Below are 21,162 nucleotides of genomic sequence, written 5' to 3'. Positions count from 1 at the left end.
ATGCATTTAGCCAGACAACAGCAGGCATTACACTCCTAATGCTCACCACCTCCCCCACCATAGGCTTTTGGTTAGGTTTTCAGTACCAAGCATGTATTCCCTCCCATAGAGCGGGCCTCCAGTCCAGTTAGAGAGCAGTTGGTTTCCCCCATAGCAGATGCCACTATTGCACCCATTGACTCATTTGGCCTGGCTGGCCAAACCCGAGTCTTGTAGTGTCCACTGTTGACACCACTGATGGCTTCTGTCTCCCATAAGGCTGCATGTAACACAGCTTTTTCTGGCTCTCTGCCAGCTGGTCTACCAGGAGGAGGTTTTCGGCTCAGCCCCAGTTTGACTTCTCGGTGACCTTACAGCCCAGGCACGTAGAGTCTTCAGCAATAGGGTCTTATCCTCTGTTCCTGGTGGAAAACCGAGAGCCTGCTGCCTGGGTGCTTTGACAATGGCAGAGAAGCCCATATTGTCAAGCATGCTGGCTGAATCTTACTTTGGCTCCGTGTGCCAAGACACGATGCCACAGTTTTATTTAGCCCAGACCTATTGCCTAGCCTTAGGGAAAGGCAGGGGGGGTGGTGTGTGCTTGGGGTCTGTTTGTTTTAAAATGCATTATTTGAATTCTATCATGTAGCTATAACTTTGTTGAACAAAACAACAGGGGCAGAAAAGAATCAATAAAAACATGAACTCAGCAGCAGGTTGGCAATCCTAGGACTGTTACTGTGCACTTTGGCAAGTGGAAAGGAAGCCTCTACATAGCTGTCATGAGGTTTTGCCAGAGACTTGTCCCGTGGGAACAGTCCCTCTCTACCCTGGGCAGATCGGGGTTTGGCTGGTGGGACTTGTATTTTGGGGGAGAGGGTGTTTGCGAGTGGGCATCTCAAGAGGGCAGGTTGCCTTCATTTTCTCAAACTTCACAAATAACTTCTGTAGCCCGTTTCCCAGGTCTGCCCTGGGCTTGTCAACCTCGTCTGCCCGCCCCGTGGTTATGACGCAGTCCTCCAAGGACTTAGAGGATGAGCCCCCCCGACCACGCCACTGGTTGAACCCACAGATAAAATCTGGGAGAATTCCCCGAGCCTGTGCACCACGTCACTCATTTGCACAATGTACACCAAGTTCTCCAACCTGTACTTTCTCCCGACCCTCCTTCAGATTTCCGCATGTCTGTTTCTGTTTGAGACCAGATTTAAGAAGAATCACGGCCGGCTTCCTGGGCATGGCGGTGGCTGTCCTGCTTTGCGGCTGCATCGTGGCCACTGTCAGCTTCTTCTGGGAGGAGAGCCTCACCCAGCACGTGGCCGGGCTCCTGTTCCTCATGACAGGTAGGCTGGGTACCTCAGGCCGCCTCTCGGGTGCAGAGGATGCTGCTTTGCCTGTGTTTAGCTTGTCTCACTTTATCATGCCCCCATCAGTTTCAGGGCTTTGCTTTTTTGGTTGGTTGTTTTTTGAGATAAGCTCTAGCTCTAGCCCAGGCTGACCAGGAACTCACTATGTAGCTTCAGGGTGGCCTTGAACTCACGGCCATCCTCCTACCTCTGCCTCCCAAAAGTGTTTCTGGATTCGTTTTGGAATCAGTGTATTAGAGAGGGAAGGGAAGGATAGGAAAAGAGAGTGTCAGATGAGCTAGGAGCCACAGGCAGGGCTGGAATTTGAAGCTGAGGTGGTGTAGCAGACAGCTTCAGGTTCGCTGACATGAATTCCCAGACCAGGCACAGTTATGGAGGAAGGGATATTTACTGAAGCTCACAGATCCAGAGGAAGTTCCAGAATGGCACAAGAAGCTGGCCCTGGTGTTTACAGGGTCAAGCAGGGAGCGAGAAGCCACAAGCCTCAAAGCCAAAAGGCACACAGCACACTTCAGGAACTCCTGACTGAACTAGGCACTTTGCTTATCTTGAGATTGGAATTTCAACCCCCCCACCACCCCACATTAAGACCCACCCAGTGACACCTCCTCCAGCCAGGTGGCCGCAGATCCAAACTACAAACTAATAAAACACTGAATATATTGGGGGCCATCTATTCAAACTACCACAGGTGATAGAAGCTACTGGAAGGTTTTACACAGAGGAATGACTTTACTTAAAGAACGAAATTGGGATAGGTGTGGAGACATGGCTAGGGAGTTTTTTGATTAGCACGTGAAGGATATTTTTGACTGGAAAGGAGTCAGAAACGGAGTGGACGGCTAATGCTAACTAAAAGCGGCTGTAGGGAACAAATCTTGCCTTCTCACCCTTTACAAGTTAATGTGTTAACAATGAGTGAGTGCCAAATTAAGTTTCACAAACTTTTCCCAGCATGAGAATAGTATCTGAGATGGCCATTTCTAATAAGTTTATTTTCACTTCCCGGAGTTTGGTTACCCAGGTGACCGTGACAAGATTTTTCTAGCATTTCCCAGTATAATGGGTCACTTATCAAGCTCATGTTCACACGAGACAGCGATGTGTCTCTAGGGCTGATGCCATCTGTTTCTCTTTATGTTGTATTATTAGCATATATAAACTGTACACAATAGTGGGCTTCAGGATGACATTTTCCTACATGTCAATGCCATCTGTTTAAACATTCTAAACTTTTTTTATTTATTTGAGTGGCAAAAAAAAAAAAAAGAGAGAGAGAAAAAGAGACCGATAGAGAAGGGAGAGACAGAGAGAGAGAATGGGCATGCCAGGGCCTCCAGCCACTGCAAAAGAACTCCAGATGCGTGTGCCCCTTGTACATCTGGTTTATGTGGGTCTTGGCGGACTAGAATCTCGGTTGTTAGGCTTTGCAGGCAAGCGCCTTAATGGCTGAGCCATCTCTCCAGTATTGCTCTGTTTTTGTTTTTAAAGGTAGGTTCAGTAAGGTCTCATTCTAGCTCAGGCTGACCTGGAATTCACTATGTAGTCTCAGGGAAGTCTTGAGCTCACGATGATCCTCCTATCTCTCCCTAGAGCTGGGATTAAAGGTGTACACACCACACCCAGCGCTCATGTGTTTTTTAAAAATATATATATATTTTTTTAAATTTTTTTATTTTTATTTTTATTTATTTGAGAGCGACAGACACAGAGAGAAAGACAGATAGAGGGAGAGAGAGAGAATGGGCGTGTCAGGGCTTCCAGCCTCTGCAAACGAACACCAGATGCGTGCGCCCCCTTGTGCATCTGGCTAACGTGGGACCTGGGGAACCGAGCCTCGAACCAGAATCCTTAGGCTTCACAGGCAAGCGCTTAACCGCTAAGCCATCTCTCCAGCCCTAAAAATATTTTTATTTATTTGAAAGAGAGAAACAGGCACAGAGAGAGTGAAAGAGAGGGAGAGAGAGAGAATAGGTGTGCCAGAGCCTCTGGCCACTGCAAATGAACTTCAGATGCATGCGCTACCTTGTGCATCTGGCTTATGGGCGTCCTGGGGAATTGAATCAAGGTCCTTTGGTTTTGTAGGCAAACACCTTAACCTCTAAGCCATCTCTCCAGCTCTCATTTGTTTTTGTTTTCAATATTTTTTGTTTATTTTTATTTATTTGAGAATGACAGACAGAGAGAGAAAGAGGCAGAAAGAGAGAGGCACAGAGAGACAGAATGGGTGCACCAGGGTCTTCAGCCACTGCAAATGAACTCCAGATGCATGCGCCCCCTTGTGCATCTGGCTAATGTGGGTCCTGAGGAACTGAGCCTCGAACTGGGGTCCTTAGGCTTCACAGGCAAGCGCTTAACCGCTAAGCCATCTCTCCAGCTCTCATTTGTTTTTGAAATGGTTTCACTGTGTTGCCTTGGCTGGCCTGGGACTTCCTATGTTTATCAAGCTGACCTTGGACATGTGCTCTCTCATCTTGGTCTTCCTCAGTGCTGAGATTACAGGCGTGTGTGAGCAGGTCCCGCAGCTTCCCTCTAAGTCTAGAAATTTTTTGTTGGTGTTTTGTTTTGTTTTTTTAAGGTAGTATCTCACTGTAGCCCAGGCTGACCTGGAACTCACTCGCACTATAGTCTCAGGGAGGCCTTGAACTCACAGCAATCCTCCTGCCTCTGCCTCCCAAGTGCTGGGCTTAAAGGCGTGTGCCACCACGCCTGGTCTCTCTAACTCTAAAAGAGGCCCCATGCCACAATCCCTTCATAGAAAAACACAAGAACTTCTAGATTTGACAAAAGCTTCAGTGGTAGTATTTTTAAAGTTTATTTTATTTATTTTATTTTATTTATTTCAGAGAGAGAGAGAATGGGCACACCAGGGCCTCCAGCCACTGCAAATGAACTCCAGATGCATGTGCCACCTTGGGCATCTGGTTTACGTGGGTTCTGGGGAATCGAACTGAGGTCCTTTGGCTTTGCAGGCAAGTGCCCTAACCACTAGACCATCTCTCCAACCCCCTAGTAGTACTTTTTTTTAAGGGCACCTAAAAAAATATTTTATTTCTGTTTATTTGATAGAGAGAGAGAGAGAGAGAATGGGCACACCAGGGCCTCCAGCCACTGCAAATGAACTCCAAGTGCATGCACCACCTTGTGCATCTGGCTTACGTGGGTTCTGGGGAATCGAACTGAGGTCCTTTGGCTTTGCAGGCAAATGCCTTAACCACTAAATTATTTCTCCAGTAAGGGCACTTTTAATATAGGTGGTGCATGAATAGTTTAGGACACTCAGCATAGGAAGCTGGTGTTACCACCGAAGTAGTAAATCACAAGACCATGCAAGGGAAGCCCTGGGTCGTCACAGCGGGAGAGGCAGCAGCTGTCCCCTGAACTGTCACCCTCTGTAGCTTGCATTGGGATTTAGAGAGGTTTGTTTTTGGTTTTGTTGCCACAAACAATGCCTTGAAATCTCCATTGTAAATGCTGAAACAACTGCCTTCACTGCATGCCTTGCCCAGGCCGTGAGAGCAAGGAAGGGTTAAAAGAATTGATTTTAGTTAAGCAGACTGTCGTCAGCAGCTCTAGACAGCGGCCCTCCCACAGATATTAGATGCTAAACTTAGCCTCTTCTAATATGCAGGCGCCTTCATTCTGTGCCTGAACTTAGCAGCCAAACCGTCAATGGGGAACATCCATCGGTGATGCGACAGGTTGAAAGGTTAAAACGGAAACTCTAGGGAACAGCTTCTCTTGATTGCGTGCAGAGAAGCCTTGATGGCCCACAGATGGGACTGTCAGCTCTCGTCTGGGAGTTTGCACCCTCCTTCCCTTTCCTCTCCTCTGGGGTCTTGCAAGAGTTCTTGAGCCAGACCAGGGGCACACAGGTCACCCTGGGCTTTGGATGGCCTGTGTTCTGAGGTTGCACGTGCCGTCCCAGTGACATATACAGGGCAGTCAGACTCTCCTCTCCCAGCCTGAGCTTCTGCCTGCCTGTGACTCATCTGGTGCACTTCGAATGATTATTTCCATCCACTTAAATTCTATTAGATGGCTTTTGTTCCATAGCTGTAATTGTTGTTATTTAAATTATAACTATTTTAAAGGGCTAATTTTTCAATACTGTCATTACATATATATTTTTATTGTTAATAGAGTTTTTAATTATCTTTTAAATATATGTATTCAAAGACTTATTTTTATTTATTTATTAGAGACACAGAGAGAGAGAGAGAATGGGTGTGCCAGGGCCTCTAGCCACTGCAAACAAATTCCAGATGTATGTGCCACCATGTGCATCTGGCTTACATGGGACCTGGAGAATGGACCCTGGATCATTGGGCTTCACAGGCAAGCATCTTTACTGCTAAGCCATCTCTCCAGCCTGTAAAAATATTTTTAACATTATTATTTATTTATTTATTTATTAGAGAGAGAGAGAGAGAATGGGCACACCAGGGCCTCCAGTCACTGCAAACGAACTCCAGACACACGGATCATCTTGTGCATCTGCCTTTGCGTTCATCCTAAGGAATCAATCCTGGGTCCGTTGGCTTTGCTGACAAGCACCTTAACTGCCAAGCCACCTCTCCAGCCCTTCAATTATCTTTTAATGCACCAGAAGTCTAAAAATCAGATAAAGCTTGAATGTCCCCTGGTTCAGGTCTCACTGACCTCTTGGTCCTGTGCAGAGAGTGACCTCTGTCATTCTGGAAGAGCATGAAATGACATGTGACACTCTCATGTTGAGAGGAGAGGAAGAGATGGAGTCCAGGCAGCCCACTGAAGAAAACATCCGGGAAGTCAGTGCCCACCCTAGGCTTGCCCTTCCTTGGCTGCCATCAACTGTGATCTAGAACTACAGATCCTTTCTTAGTTTCTTATCTAAAAGTCAAATGAATGCTGGAATTCAAGACTTAAAAGATTTTATGTATAAAGATAACACAGGGCATGATCTAACACCGTCATCAAATTCTGGGCAGTGTACAAAATCAATTTCACTAACATTTCTGCAACAAAACATATGAATATTCACACTAAACAGGATCAATAAGGACTAGAGTAGCCTTGTGTTAGGGCAGGACCCCTCTGTTACTCAAAGAAATTACTGCGATCTGGCAGGGAAATATTTGCTTTTATTATTACTACTTTACTTTTTTAAAAAACAACAAAAGTTACTTATTTATTTGAGAGTGACAGACAGACAGAGGAAGAGACAGAGAGATGAGAGAGAGAATGGATGCCTCAGGGCCTCCAGCCCCTGCAAATGAACTCCAGATGCACGCGCCTCCTTGCGCATCTGGCTAACGTGGGTCCTAGGGAATCGAACCTTGAACCGAGGTCCTTAGGCTTCACAGGAAAGTGCTTAACTGCTAAGCCATCTCTCCAGCCCTCTATTATTATTATTTTATTTTAAGGTAAGGTCTTGCTCTAGCCCATTCTAACCTGAAATTCACTGTATAGTGTCAAGGTGGCCTTGAACTCGTAGTGATCCTCCTTACCTATGCCTCCCAAGTGCTGGGGTTAAAGGTGTGCATCAACCATGCCCAACTTTTGCTTTTAATTCAGGAAACACAAATTATAGATAGTTTGGGTATGTGTGCATGTATTTGCCTATTTAATGATTTTTTAACAAGGGTTTGTTACTCAGTCATGTATTGAAAACAATGTAGGCATGACTTCTTGAATAATCCGCCTGAAAAATAACAGCAGGCATTTTTTTTTTTCTTTTTTTGCTGGAAGGGCAGAGAGAGCAGAATGATGAGCAGGCCATCTTTTGAAGGAGTGGAGAGAAGAAAAATCAATGTTTATGCCTTTGGGTATTGTAGTTTGGGTATTTATCAAGCAGGCTTAACCAGAAGGTAGTAGCTTCTACTCTTTTGAGAGCCATTTAGACACCTCAAAGGAGAGAAGTCAGAGACTAGGCCTGGTCACCCTAGTTACATCTTACCAGTGAGCCACTGGCATCTTGGAGATTTGAGGGTTGGAAACTATGCCGATGGGGATGGCAAGTTTAAATTTACTGCTGTCCCACTCTGAAAGCGTTCCTTCCAGTCCTGCGCTGCTCTGATACCATGGCATCTTCTAATTAAGAATGTTGGCAGGGCTGGAGAGATGGCTTAGTGGTTAAACGCTTGCCTGTGAAGCCTAAGGATCCCGGTTCGAGGCTCGATTCCCCAGGACCCACGTTAGCCAGATGCACAAGGGGGCGCATGCGTCTGGAATTCGTCTTCAGTGGTTGGAGGCCCTGGCGCGCCCATTCTCTCTCTCTCTCTCTACCTCTTTCTCTCTCTGTTGCTCTCAAATAAATAAATAAAAATGAACAAAAAAATTTAGAAAATAAAGAATGTTGGCAGAGGGGCTGGAGAGATGGCTTAGCAGTTTTGGCGTTTGCTTGCAAAGCCAAAGGACCCTGGTTTGATTCCCTCGGACCTATGTTAGCCAGATGCACAAGGGGGCGCTCGCATCTGGAGTTCGTTTGCAGAGGCTGGAAGCCCTGGCGCGCCCATTCTCTCTCTCTCTCTCTCTCTCTCTCTCTCTCTCCCCTTTCTCTGTCAAATAAATAAATAAGAATGTTGGCACAAAACCTTTTAATATTTAATAAATAAAGTGGCAGCACATAGGGTTTGTTTGGGAGCCAGTGATTAGTATCTCCTCTTGAAGATCCCCCAAGCCATAGCCCAGAGCAGGCTTAGGAATGTGAATCTTTCCCTTGGAGCCACCAGCTGGGCTGGAATGTCATCAGTTCATGAGGGAGAAGAGGAAGCCAGAGGGAAGAATGCAGATGTGTCAAGACAGAATACTCACACATGTAACCACTATCGAATGTGACTATGGAACCTAAAACGGAATTCAGTGTCAAAACTGACCCAAGAGATGATCCGAAGTTATGGACTCTGTTGCAACAAACAAGCTTGCATTGTTTATAATGCACGTTTCTTCTTTTAAAAACAATCTGGGCTGAAGAGATGGCTTAGCGGTTAAGGCGCTTGCCTGCGAAGCCTAAGGACCCAGGTTTTATTCTCCAGGTCCCATGTAAGCCAGATGCACCCATACACACACATGCTCTTTCTTTCTCCCTCTCTGTCTGTATCTCTCTGCTTACAAATAAAGAAATGAATTTTTTCCATTTTTATTTATTTATTTGAGAGAGAGAATGGGCATGCCAGGGCCTCCAGACACTGCAAACGAACACCAGATGCATGTGCCACTTTGTGCATGTGGCTTACGTGGGACCTGGAGAATCGAACCTGGGTCCTTAGGCTTTGCAGGCAAGCGCCTGAACCACTGTGCTATCTCTCCAGCCCCGGTAATGCTTTTTCTTCCTGTGTTCAAATTTTGTAAGTATCTCTTAGGAACTGTTTAAGGAAAAGATGGAATCAATGCTTTGTCTTGTCACAGTGCCTTCCCCTGGATAATTCTAAGTGAGCCTGCCCATCTCCCACATAAAAGCTGTGACAGCAAATTCTTTCAGACTTCTGAGACATATAAGGGTCTGGAAGAGCAGCTGTACTCATTGGCCTCTCCTTCACTTTCCTCTCACCCAGAGCGATACCAAGGGCATCTTGGACGGAAGAAAGATATTACCAGAGGGTGGCAGCTCATGTGGGAATGAGGGAAGGGCATATTTGCGGGATATAAGCCTACTGTCCTCTACTCTTTGCTTGCTGAAGTAACAGAACATAAAGCAAATCTCACCTATTCCAAAAAGGACCCGAGGGCTGGAGAGGTGGCTTAGTGGTTAAGGCTCTTGCCTGCAAAGCCTAAGGACTCATGTTCAACTCTCCATATCCCACGTAAGCCAGACACACAAAGGTGAAACAAGCACAAGGTCCCACATGACCACTAGGTGGTACAAGTGTCTTGCGTTCCATTTCAGTGGCTGAGGCCCTGGCATACCAATTCTCTTTCTCTCTCCAAAATAAAAACAATAAAAAAGGACCCGAAGTCGGGGCGTGGTGGCGCGTGCCTTTAACCCCAGCACTCGGGAGGCAGAGGTAGGAGGATCACCGTGAGTTCGAGGCCACCCTGAGACTGCATAGTGAATTCCAGGTCAGCCTGGGCTAGAGTGAGACCCTACCTCGGAAAAAATAAAATATAAAAGGACCTGGGAGGCTCAGAGAAGCATGTGCTTTTTCATGGCAAAGTCAGTGCAAACCCTAAGAAGACAGAGGGACAGCCAGATTTGCAAGGGTGCAAGTCAGCATTTTGCTCCCGTGACAAAATACCTGGAAAAATCAATTTAAAGAGGAAAGGTTTACTTTGGTTCATGGTTTCATAGGTTTTTTATAGTTCATGGCTTTCTTGGTTCCACTGCTTTGGGCCTTTGCTTAGGCACCACACCGTGGTAGGAAGTGTATGCACAGCAAAGCCCTCTACATGGCCAGGAAGGAGAGGAGAGAGAAAATGGGAGTGGGAATCCCAGTATCTCCTTCCGAGGTCCACTTCAGTGACTTAATTTCCTTCTACTGCCCCCACCTCCTAGCTGCCCATTGCCTCCCCATAGTAGCCACAACAAGCTTTCAACACATGGCCTTTGGGGGACATTCAAGGTCTAAACTCCAATGCAAGGCAGATGAATCCAAGAATGAAAGTTACAGCAAAAAAAAAAAAAAAAAAAAAAAAAAAAAAAAAAAAAAAAAAATTCCCCATGGGATTGGGTTACAGATTTAGCTTTCGGGATCTTAAGAACTCTGGAAACTTGGACAAGGAAAGAAATCCTGTTAGAGATCTCATTCATTCAGTGTCTGTGAGGTCAGCACACACCAAGAGCCTGGAGAAAGCACCCCCCATATGAAACAGGGAAGAAGAGAGATGTCATGTATGTCCTTTTCAGTTTTTCTATTCAGTATGCACCTATAGGGTAATAGTAAAATTTGTTTTCCCAAAATTAGTTTCAGGAAGTTGATGGGGGAAGGGTACTAATGAAAAAAATCAACTTTCTAGTATGAAATCAAAGGGAATATGTTCAGAAAGAAAAATGTAGAGGATAGTCCATTTTTACCGAGTATTAAATTCACCAAGAAGTCTTAGGGAACGCATTTATTCCCTGTCTCTATTTTGGAGTAACAGACTCGACAAAAGCTTGACACGGTGAGAGACTTTTAGTAACCCAGCTCCCATTTGCCTTTTCTCAGATAAGGCCACTAAGGCTCAGGAAGTGGATAGGTAATTTCAAGGTCGCATAGTGTTTGGCGGTTCAGCTGGAGACGAAAATGCATATTTCGAAAGTCCCAGCCCAATGCATTTAGACATCAAAGGATGCTTGAAAAGTCCGAGTTTGAACTCAAGCTTTCAGAGGTCATTAACACCATGTTCCTCATGAAAAACATTTGCTTTTAGGCAGTCAGCTGTGTGAAGAGAGCTAATGCAGAATGAATTTTTTTTTTTTTTCTGTGAACAGGTCATTGCCCTATGATGTATCACCTGTTGCTACTCCAGAGACATTATCTTCTTCTCCCATCAGCCTTATGGTTCTGTTCCCAGCAGTCATGAAAGGGGTCTTGTATGCAAACACGGGCTTTCTCCTGGTGTCGGTGAAAGCATCGGTGTAGATGTAAGAACATTTGCTCCTCCCAAGGCTTGGCAACAGCAGTAAATGAAAGGATGATTTCCAACTTGATTTTCTTTTTGGAAAATTCCAAGTGATATGTCTGCTATTGCTTTAAAAAGCATAGCAGGCCTGGGAGATGGTTTAGCAGTTGAAGACACTTACTTGTAAAGCCCTGCCGGTCCAGATTCGATTTCCCAGTGCACACATAAAGCTAAGTGCATACAGTGATGTTTTAGAGTTCATTAGCAGCTTTGATGTTTATTCTCTCTCTCTCTCAAAGAAGGAAGAAAGGAAGGAAGGAAGTAAGGAAAGAAGGAAAGAAGGAAAGAAGGAAGGAAGGAAGGAAGGAAAATAAAACAGTGGATAAGATTTTACCTGTTTTAGAAAAACAAAATGACTTTAGAGTTTAACAACCGAATTAGGCAGAGTTGGAAATGTCAAATTATCTCAGATCAAGTAACCTTTTAATTTGGAACATTCATTTTCTAAATGCACACTTGGAAAAAGATTCAGGCAATGCGCCGATTTGAACGGAGACAGAATTCTAGTGCTTTATAAAATGGCATTAAGATGATCTTTATTTTCCTCCAACATATTCTGAATTTTTCTGCTAGTGTTTTTGATCTCCAAAGCTATAGATGAAAAGAAGGGAAGGAGGCTTTCCCTGCTTCTTCTTCTCCTTTTTTTTTTTTTTTGGCTATTTTCAGTCCTAAGTCTGTGTTTGTTTTCGATGGAGGTGCTGCACATCCCTGAGGATACAGAAGCAATTTTCCCAACAAATGGATATCACCTCCGTTGTCCACAGAGATAAACCAGAGCCTGATGGAGGGATGTATAGGGCTCAGAATGGAACTGGACATTTTGACATTTGACTGGGTTTCAGCTTCTGTTTTCATCACCCACCGTCAACTGAGCAATTGCCTGAACAAAACAAAAAACAAAACAAAACAAAAACAACAAAACCAAAAAATCCCAGTGTGGGCCAGAGAGATGGCTTAGCGGATAAGCGCTTGCCTGTGAAGCCTAAGGACCCCAGTTCGAGGCTCAATTCTCCAGGACCCACGTTAGCCAGATGTACAAGGGGGCGCACGTGTCTGGAGTTCATCTGCAGTGGCTGGAAGCCCTGGCGCGCTCATTCTCTCTCTCTCTCTCTCATCTGCCTCTTTCTGTCTCTGTCACTCTCCAATAAATAAATAAAAATGAACAAAAAACTTTTTTTTAAGTCCCAGCGCATCCTTGGGGATCCACTGTGGATAAAAACATCTGAATCACAGGCATGTTGCTTGAGCACTGAAAACTCAAGAGGTTTGGGGCTTGGAGAATTTTTATCAGAGTCCTAATTTTAGTATTCTTGAGGGACAATCATACACACGTGATTGATGTAAGAAAGAAAGAATTTTGGTTGTGAATATTTTTCCTGTCTCCCTCAGATTAGCTACAGTTTGCACGGTCGGCGGCATAGGTGATCTCTTTTTGTGGCATGTGTATGTGTGTGTGGTGTGCATATACATATGCATGTTCGTATGTGTGTGGGTTCACGTGTGTGCGGGGTTACTCACGTATATGTGGCTGCATGCATGTGGATACCGGGGGTCAATGTCTTGCCAATTTTGACATATATGATTGGAGACGGAATGTCCTACTGCACCCAAGGCTTAGTTGACTCGGTAGACCTAAGTCGCAAGTAAGTGACGAGGAGGATCTTCCTGTCCCCATCTCCCCAGAGCTGGTGTGACAGTCACACAACGCCAGGCGCTGTAGTCACCTTCTCATGTCTGGGATAAAGCACCCAACCAAAAACAGCTGATGGGAGCAAAGTTTATTATGATTATGATTATTATTATTTTTGTTTTTGAGGAAGGGTCTCACTCTAGCCCAGGCTGACCTGGAATTCACTATGGAGTCTCAGGCTGGCCTCAAACTCACGGCGATCCTCCTACCTCTGCCTCCCGAGTGCTGGGATTAAAGGCGTGCCCCACCATGCCCGGCTCTATTATTATTATTATTATTATTATTATTATTATTATTATTATTATTAGCTTACAGTCTTAAAGGGAAGCTCTATGATGACATAATCAGAGGCTGGGCATCGCCTCTGCCACAGCAGGTGGACAACAGCAGCTGGCTGTGACAGTCCTGGGCCCACGCCTCTTCTTGCAAGGCCCAGCTCCTAAATGCCCTCAGCTAAGGACCAGGCCTTCAGAACACACGAGTTCACCAGGGGCCTCTGCCTCCCCCTGCCGCTCCAAGCCTGAGCATTTTTCATGTGTGCTGGTGACTCAAAATCAGGTCCTCACACTTGGGGGCCCTTGACCCACCGAGCCATCACCGTGCTCAGCTGTTTACATCAATTCCAAAGTCCTGGACTTGATTTCTATTATTTGAAAGCATTCACTCCGGGGCTGGGGAGATGGCTCAGTCGTTAAAGGACCCTGCTCCGTAAGCCCATAAGCCCGACAGCCAGATCCCCAGCACCTGCGTAAGGCCGGACGCACGGTGGTGAATGGGTCAGTAATCCCAGCAGCAGTGGAAGGTGGGCCAGCTGGTACTGCCTTTGCAGCAACAAGCAACGAGAGAAACCTTGCCTCAGACAAGGTGGAAGGAGAGGACCAACACCTTAAGGATGTCCTCTGACCTCCACATGCACACCATGGCGCACACATGCCCCCACACACGTCACACACGTACATATTACACACACAAATTTGTAATTTCATGTACACACAAATAAACAAGAAAGTATCCTTTCATCAAGAAAACTACTGAGGGCCCTGGAGGGACGGCTTAGCAGTTAAGGTGCTTGCCTGCGAGGCCTAGGGACCCATGTTCAACCCTCCAGGTCCCACATAAGCCAGACACACAAAAGTGATGGCAAGCGCACAAGGTCGCACATGCCCACTAGGTGGCGCAAGCGTCTGGAGTTCGATTCCAGTGGCAGAGGCCCTGGCGTGCCAATTCCCTCTCGCTCTCACTTTTTTAAAAAAAGGCCAGTCTATTGGGGTTGGCTCCAAAAAAATTTTTCTTTTAAAGAAAACTTCTGGGCTGGAGAGATGGCTTAGTGGTTAAGGTGCTTGCCTGTGAAACCTCCAGACGCACAAAGGTGAGGCAAGCACAAGGTCGCACCTGCCCACTAGGTGGCGCAAGCGTCTGGAGTTTGATTGCACTGGCTGAAGTTCTGGGGTGCCAATTCTCTCCCTGTCTCTCTCTCTCTATTTTTTTTTTTTTTAAAAAAGGAAAACTTCTGAGGCTTTCGTATGTGCTGTGCTTTGTACCTTCCAAAAAGGTTCAGCTATCTGTAGTACATCATTTGAATTATTTACAGGCTACATGATAAATATGACAGTTATCACTGAAAAAGAAAGAAAACTGTATAATGATGGCAACTACATTAAAATGTGTTAGCTCTGGTATAAAGCAAAGGAAATAATGGTTTTGATTAGACTTGAAGATTATAGAAGATATTTTTCCTTAGAAACAGAACTTTGGGAGCTGGAGAGATGGCTTAGCGGTTAAGGCACTTGCTTGCAAAGCCAAAGGATCTCCGTTTGATTTGCCAGGACCCACGTAAGCCAGGTGCACAAGGTGACACACGTGTCTGGAGTTCGTTTGCAGTGGCTGGAGGCCCTGGTGTGCCCATGCTCTCCGTCTCTGCCTCTTTCTCTCTTGCTTTCTCAAATAAATAAATAATAAAACAAGTGGTCATCTGTTAAAAAATACAGAACTTTTAGGGCCCGAGGATGTAGCTCAGGTGGTAGAATGCTCCTATCCCCTCTCCCACCCACACTACATAAAACCAGGTATAGTAACACACACTTGTAACCTAACATTCAAGAGACAGAGGCAGGAGGATCAGAAGTTCAAGGTCATCCTCAGCTGTATAGTGAGTTTGAGGTCAGACTAGGCTACTACATGAGACCCTATGTTTAAAAAAAACAAGCAAAAATAAAAACAAAACAAAACAAACAAACAAACAAAAACCTCTAGAAAAACAAAAACGGAATTTTTATGGTTTCTGGGAATAAAAACAAAGATAAATTCAAGCATGCATAACCATTCAAACTACATAAATATGAATGCTTCAAATTTTCCAAATTTTTACTGCTCCGTTTTCAATGTTTGCTGAATGATTTCATTCAAGTAAAAAAAAAAAAAAAAAAGTTACATAGATGTTTGCGAATTTGGAGTGATTGCCTTACAGGTTGATCTGAATTTTTGCGAAGGGCCTGTCTGGCATTTGCCTCGTAGCAGGCAAAGCCGTAACTGATCATTCTGTTCTCTTTTATTATTTATAGGGATATTTTGCACCATTTCACTCTGCACGTATGCTGCCAGCATCTCGTACGATCTGAACCGGCTCCCGAAGCTGATTTATAGCTTGCCTCATGATGTGGAACATGGCTACAGCTGGTCCATCTTTTGTGCCTGGTGCAGTTTAGGGTTTATTGTGGCAGCTGGAGGTCTCTGCATCGCTTATCCGTTTATTAGCCGGACCAAGATTACACAGCTAAAGTCTGGCAGAGACTCTTCGGTATGACTGCCCCCTGCTAGGGCATGGGTGACTCCTGAAGGGAGAGAAAAACGAGTTCACATCAGGATTCCAAGCACAAAGAGGTCTTTTACATTCCAACTTGTTGCCTGCAGCCCTTTCTGGATGACTGATTAAAAAAAAAAAAAATACAAAAAATCATGCAAAACCTCCCAACCTTTCTAAGGACAAGATGACTGTGGGTCCAAGTGCTTTAATGATTATTTATGCTTCGGACGTGGAGCGGTGCCCTGGAGTCAGAAGAGAGGAACTGCAATGGAAAGATTTGTACGACTTTCCACTTCTTTCAGAAAGTTTGTACATAACGATTACCGGAGAGTCATTTCTATTTGCAGAAGGATTCGTAACGAAGCAATGATAATTTTCGTGTCACCGTGCCATGCTTGTGCAGTTTTAATGCAGCATTTTCAGAACTTGTCCCGACGGTGTCTTGTGTCAGCACCCACCGTCTGTGCACTCCTCGTGGACGTTCCTCATCACATGAGGTTCTTCTCTTGCCTTATGATTATGTTTATGAATTGAGATCTGTTCTGTCCCTGTACTGGACTTGAAAGCATAGGGAAAACAGATCAACCGTGTATGAGCTAATATGTGACACTCTGCAGTATTGTTTGAAGTCCTCTCTGTCACAGCTGGTGTCTCTTTATGTGAACTGGATTTCTGCATTAAATGACTGCCCCCTTGGTTATTCAGGTGTGTTCTCACTGTCTCTTAGCTGGATCAGCTAGTGTTCCTTGCCACAGGACATATGAAAGCTGTGATTTTTGTTTGTTTGGTTGGTTTTGTTTTAATTTGTCTTAGAGAGAGCGAGCAAGAGGGAGACAGAGAACAGGCGTGCCAGGGCCTCAGCCACTGCAATCGAACTCCAGATGCTTGCGCCACCTAGTGGGCATGTGCGACCTTGTGCTTGCCTCACCTTTGTGCATCCGGCTTACGTGGATCTGGGGAGTCGAACATGTGTCCTTAGGCTTCGCAGGCAAGCGCCTTAACTGCTAAGCCATCTCCTCCAGCCCTGGTTTTGCTTTTTGAAGCAGGATCTCAGTATGTAGCCTGGCTCTGTCACTTACCGTGTAGCCCAGGTTGGCATCAAACTCTCAGTGATTCTCCTGCCTCGGCCTCCTGGGTGCTGGAACTTGCGTGAGCCACCACCTGACTTACTAAGCCTCATCAAGTCAGTTCAATTAAGCTGGCTCATTATGCATCTTGTGTAACAATCACATAAGGTCATTTTTAAGCTGTGAGTTTTGCTACAACATTTATTTAACTTTCCATCTCTTTAGCACTGCCTCATGCTTATCTAGTCACAAGGGCACAAGGGCCTCTGGCTTTGTTCTTGAACTTCTGGACCACTGTTTTTTCAGTTTGGTCTGCATATTAGAATCACCTAGCAATGCCTTCAGCTGAAGCTAAGCTGGGCTCCATGCTAGGACAGTTAACTCAAGGCCCACAGGTGAGCCTAGGTTTGAATTTTGAAAGAAAAGAAAATTGGAGAGGGGGGGGAAAAAAAAGCCCAGGTAATTCTGATGTGCAGCCAGGATTGATAAGGACCACGACTTGGTGCCAGAATGTGACTTGCTTCCTCGGATACTAATTGAGTTGGTTCTCTGATTTATCACTTAACTGAGTGCCAGTAACTGGGCCATGCTTTTTCCAGATGCTGTTGCATGTGGTCCCTGGCACATAATTCCATGGAAGCCGAGGATCCCACTTGGAACATTTGCTTCATTTTGTTTTCCTCTTAAGATTCTTGCATTGTGTTTATTTTCAGTGGAGGGGTGGGTTATAACTTCTAAGTTTTTCCCTTTCCCCTTTCTACCCATGACACATATAAAGTTGCTCTGCAAATAGGGGATAAGGCCATACACTGAATAGACTGTTTCAGATTTTAATTTCACAAAAGGAACTTTCCTTATAAAAATCAATTTGGGTTCTAGGAATGATGTAGCTTCATTGGTAGGGTGCTTCCCTGACATGCACCTGACCCTTGCTTTCCCTCCTCAGCACTGCGTAAACTGGGCATGCTTTTGTAATCCCAACCCTTGAAGGGAGGCCGAGGTAGGAGGATCAGAAGTTTAAGACCGTCTCTGAGGCTAGCCTGGGCTACTTGAGTCCCTGGTCTCAAACAACAATAACCAAACTGATTTAGTTCTCGGCAAAGGAAAAAAGGACAGTTAGCCCCCAGAGAGAATAAAGTTGATTTCTACGTGTTTCCAGGAAGAGATGGGCGATGCTTTTGGCTCCCTGAGCACTCTCCTTCCTTTGAATGCTCCGCCCAGCAGAGGCTGGGACCATAATCCGAGCACTCTCTGTGGCCTGCTTAACAAACGGGTCTCTCTGGATGAGATCAGAGACGTATAGAAAGGGGCGATTATTTTCATCTATTACTTATGTGGGAAATTCTCAAAGCAGGCGAGCTCTTTCTTTGAAGTCGTTTTTTTTTTGAAAGACCCTCATAGAAGATTCCAGGGCTCTTGGACATTGGTATTCCACCCACCACTGCAGTGTCTGAGTGAGTAACTTTTGAAGCGTCAGAGAAGCTTCCTAGGGGTTTGAGGTGGAAATTGAAGAAAGCCTCATGGTGGCAGAGGTGGATGGGTTCACGCGCCAGAAACTTTTCATAGGAAGCGGGGGTGGGGGGTGGGGGGTGGAGTTCACTTAGGATTCAAACCTGGGCTGGCAAGAGCCCTCCGGTCTTTTCAGCTCTTGGAGCTGGGAGCAAGGAGCTATGTGTACTTGGCCAAGGTTCCTCCGTTTCTGTTTACTTTCCAGGAGGTATGAGCAAATTACCATCAATATTGGGCATCTGTTCCCTCCCTTAGGGCCCTCCTTGGGGGATGCTTCCTTAATTGGCTGCACGGTCTGTGTGGGATAAATAATTTCTAGACGCGCTGAGCTTGTTCTCCCTGGGTCGGCTTGGTACCGCTTCGCCCTGTGTGCATGTGGTCAGACTCTTGCTTTGCCTCGGGGGTTTTTGCTGGGCAGAAAGGAGAGGGAGGTGAGCGCTTTGAAGTGAGGATACAGCTGGTCCAAAAAGGGGGGAAGGGGACAGAGGAGGGACTTCACAGACTGGAAGTGCCCAAGGGCCTCTGAAAAACTGCAAAGGGAAGAGGATGGCAGCTTCCTGATGAGCTGCATCCTTCCTGAAGGTACTAGGATGTCAAGGGATCCCTGGGGCCTTTGTTACCATAGCTCCCACATCCCAAGAGCAGATTCAAGGTGCTGAGAACAAGCGAGCTTTGGGTGGTGGCTTCTCAGTACTTAAAAAGTTCGGGGGGGTGGGGGAGAATCAGGCCGGCTGTAGTTGCGTACACCTTTAATCCCAGCACTTGGGAGGCAGAAGTAGGAGGATCGCCAAGAGTTCAAAGCCATCCTGAGACTACATAGTGAGTTCCAGGTCAGCTTGAGCTAGTGTGAGACCCTACCTCAGAAAAAAAAAAAAAGTCCAGGGACATTGGACCAACTGTGGATATGTGTCCCTAATAGTGAGGAATCCCTAAGGTGTGCAAAGAGCTCTGCTGGGCACTTGGAAAACATCGGTGAAGGAGAAAGGTTCTTGCCCTGTGATTTGCAAAATGTAATAAAGTACATGTGAGAATATTAGTCATCCTTCCTGGCTCTAAATTGCATAAATGCAGAATTAAAGGAATTCAGATAGTTGCCAACACAGGAGCTCTTGATTATTATCACCGTTGCCTGGGTATCGTTCTCTTCACAGCATTAATTTACAGTTTTTTGGAGGTGCACCTTGAAAAGTTCCTCTTGAAACTCAAATATAAGAATGACAAAAGTTGGGACTGGAGAGATGGCTTAGTAGTTAAGCGCTTGCCTGTGAAGCGTAAGGACCCCGGTTTGAGGCTCGATTCCCTAGGACCCACGTTAGCCAGATGCACAAGGGGGTGGACACATCTGGAGTTCGTTTGCAGTGGCTGGAGGTCCTGGCACACCCATTTTCTTTCTCTCTATCTGCCTCTTTCTCTTTTTCTCTCTCAAATAAATAAAAATGAACAAAAATTTTTTTTTAAAAAAGAATGACAAAAGTGTACTACATAGGTGAGCTAATTGGAGGGAGAGAGAGAAGCCTGCAATCTGGAAGACAGGTAAATGGAGGTTCGTGACCTCCAGGGAATAGATGTGATGCAGATTTGTGGGCTCAGGAGGGGTCCCCCAGAATTTATGAACCCCAAGCTTTGGGTTCTGTCCCTTTAATAAAGAATTAATAAAGACAGACTCAGAAGGAAAAATTATGAATTGTTAAGTTTATTTGGGGAGAAACCACAAGTTGTGGAGTTTTAGTGGAATCAGGATCTAGAGGGAAGGCAAGAGCAGAGAGAGTCATAAGTGCACGGGAGGCAGGAAACACACACCCGTGTGGAAAACACAGCGTAGTCCATGAGGTTCACCTCAGAGACACGACTGGGGCCAGGCGTGGTGGCGCACGCCTTTAATCAATCCCAGCACTCGGGAGGCAGAGGTAGGAGGATCGCCATGAGTTCGAGGCCACCCTGAGACTACATAGCGAATTCCAGGTCAGCCTGGGCTAGAGCAAAACTCTACCTCAAAAAAAAAAAAGAAAAGAAAAGGAGAGACATGGCTGGAGCAGAGGCATAAACACGTGGTAGATAGAATCTAGGTGCTTGTGCAGGGAGATTTAGAAGGAACACCCATAGCAACTATAACAGAGAGAAAATATTAAAGCCGAGACCAAGCACTTCAGATGAGAAATCTTAATGAGGAAAGAGAGCCATACCCTGGGTTACCCCAAGTTTAGAGTAATTACACAGGCACCTGGCCTAGTGTTAGAGAAAGTTTGCGCGTGGCAGATCTTAAGTGTATGGAAAACACTCACGTGGTAGATTCAGAGACCAGAGGAAAATCATACATGGAATTAAAGTGAGAAATGATCGCAAATTATGAAGCAGAGGCAAGCAGAAAACCCATCCAGGCCAGGCCAGGATCCTATTCCCATACCCAGCTGGGCGAGGGGAGCCACCCGGGTGTCCAAGAAGAGAGGAGAAGAAATCCAGAGAGAGAGAGAGAGAGAGAGACGCCTCTATGGTATAGAAAGTGTATTCTTTCATCAGATTCACGTATGTACGGGAAAGAGCTGATTGATTTGTAGATTGGGAGGGTGGACCCCAGGGCCAGCCTACCCAGGCAGCTAATTCAGGTAGTGTGCTAGACCGTGGGTGGCATGGCTCCCTTGGTCAGTCTCGGTCAGGCGCATTTCATTTCCGTTCTTGGGTCAGGTGGCAGTGACCTCTCTGGGTTCCCTGGGCTTCGGTCCCTGGCAGAAAATGCCTAAAAGAAGCCAGCTTTCTCCTTTCCTCCCTCAAATCTACCTGATGGAGGCTGAGCATCTGGGATGCGTGGCGTCTGAGTGGCACCTCCAGGTCTGCCCGCGCTGTGCCCACTCCTGGGAACACCCAATGCTGTTTGACTTTGTCCTGCATCCCAGTCCTCTTGGCTGCCTTCCTCTAACAGGCTACATCGCCATCACCCCTTTCCTGGCTGGTCACTCTCCACATGCTAATTACCTGTCCACCCGTAACCAGACTGCTTTATTATTATCATTATTATTATTTTTGTTGTTTCAAGGAAGAGTTTCACTCTGGTCCAGGCTGACCTGGAATTCACTATGTAGTCTCAGGGTGGCCTCGAACTCACGGTGATCCTCCTACCTCTGCCTCATGCCTGACTCAGACTGACTCTTACAAGGTTCAGTGGCCTTT

General features: G+C 45.8%; 1 protein-coding gene across 1 annotated transcript in view; it reads left to right on the top strand.

The window, feature by feature from the left end:
• Tmem178a (transmembrane protein 178A) overlaps nt 1–16,121 on the top strand; it is a 66,267-nt gene extending 50,146 nt beyond the window's left edge. The window contains exons 3-4 of the mRNA XM_004660112.3: nt 1,185–1,322; nt 15,180–16,121. Coding sequence (XP_004660169.1) covers nt 1,185–1,322; nt 15,180–15,421 — 380 coding nt within the window. The 3' untranslated portion in view covers nt 15,422–16,121. The remainder of the gene's footprint in view (nt 1–1,184; nt 1,323–15,179) is intronic.
• The last annotated feature ends 5,041 nt before the right edge of the window (nt 16,122–21,162 follow it).

This window comes from Jaculus jaculus, chromosome 18 (genome assembly GCF_020740685.1).
Source record: "Jaculus jaculus isolate mJacJac1 chromosome 18, mJacJac1.mat.Y.cur, whole genome shotgun sequence".
NCBI classification, from domain to species: Eukaryota; Metazoa; Chordata; class Mammalia; order Rodentia; family Dipodidae; genus Jaculus; species Jaculus jaculus.
Note: the sequence above shows the minus strand (reverse complement) of the source record. Positions and strands in the feature narration are given on the sequence as shown.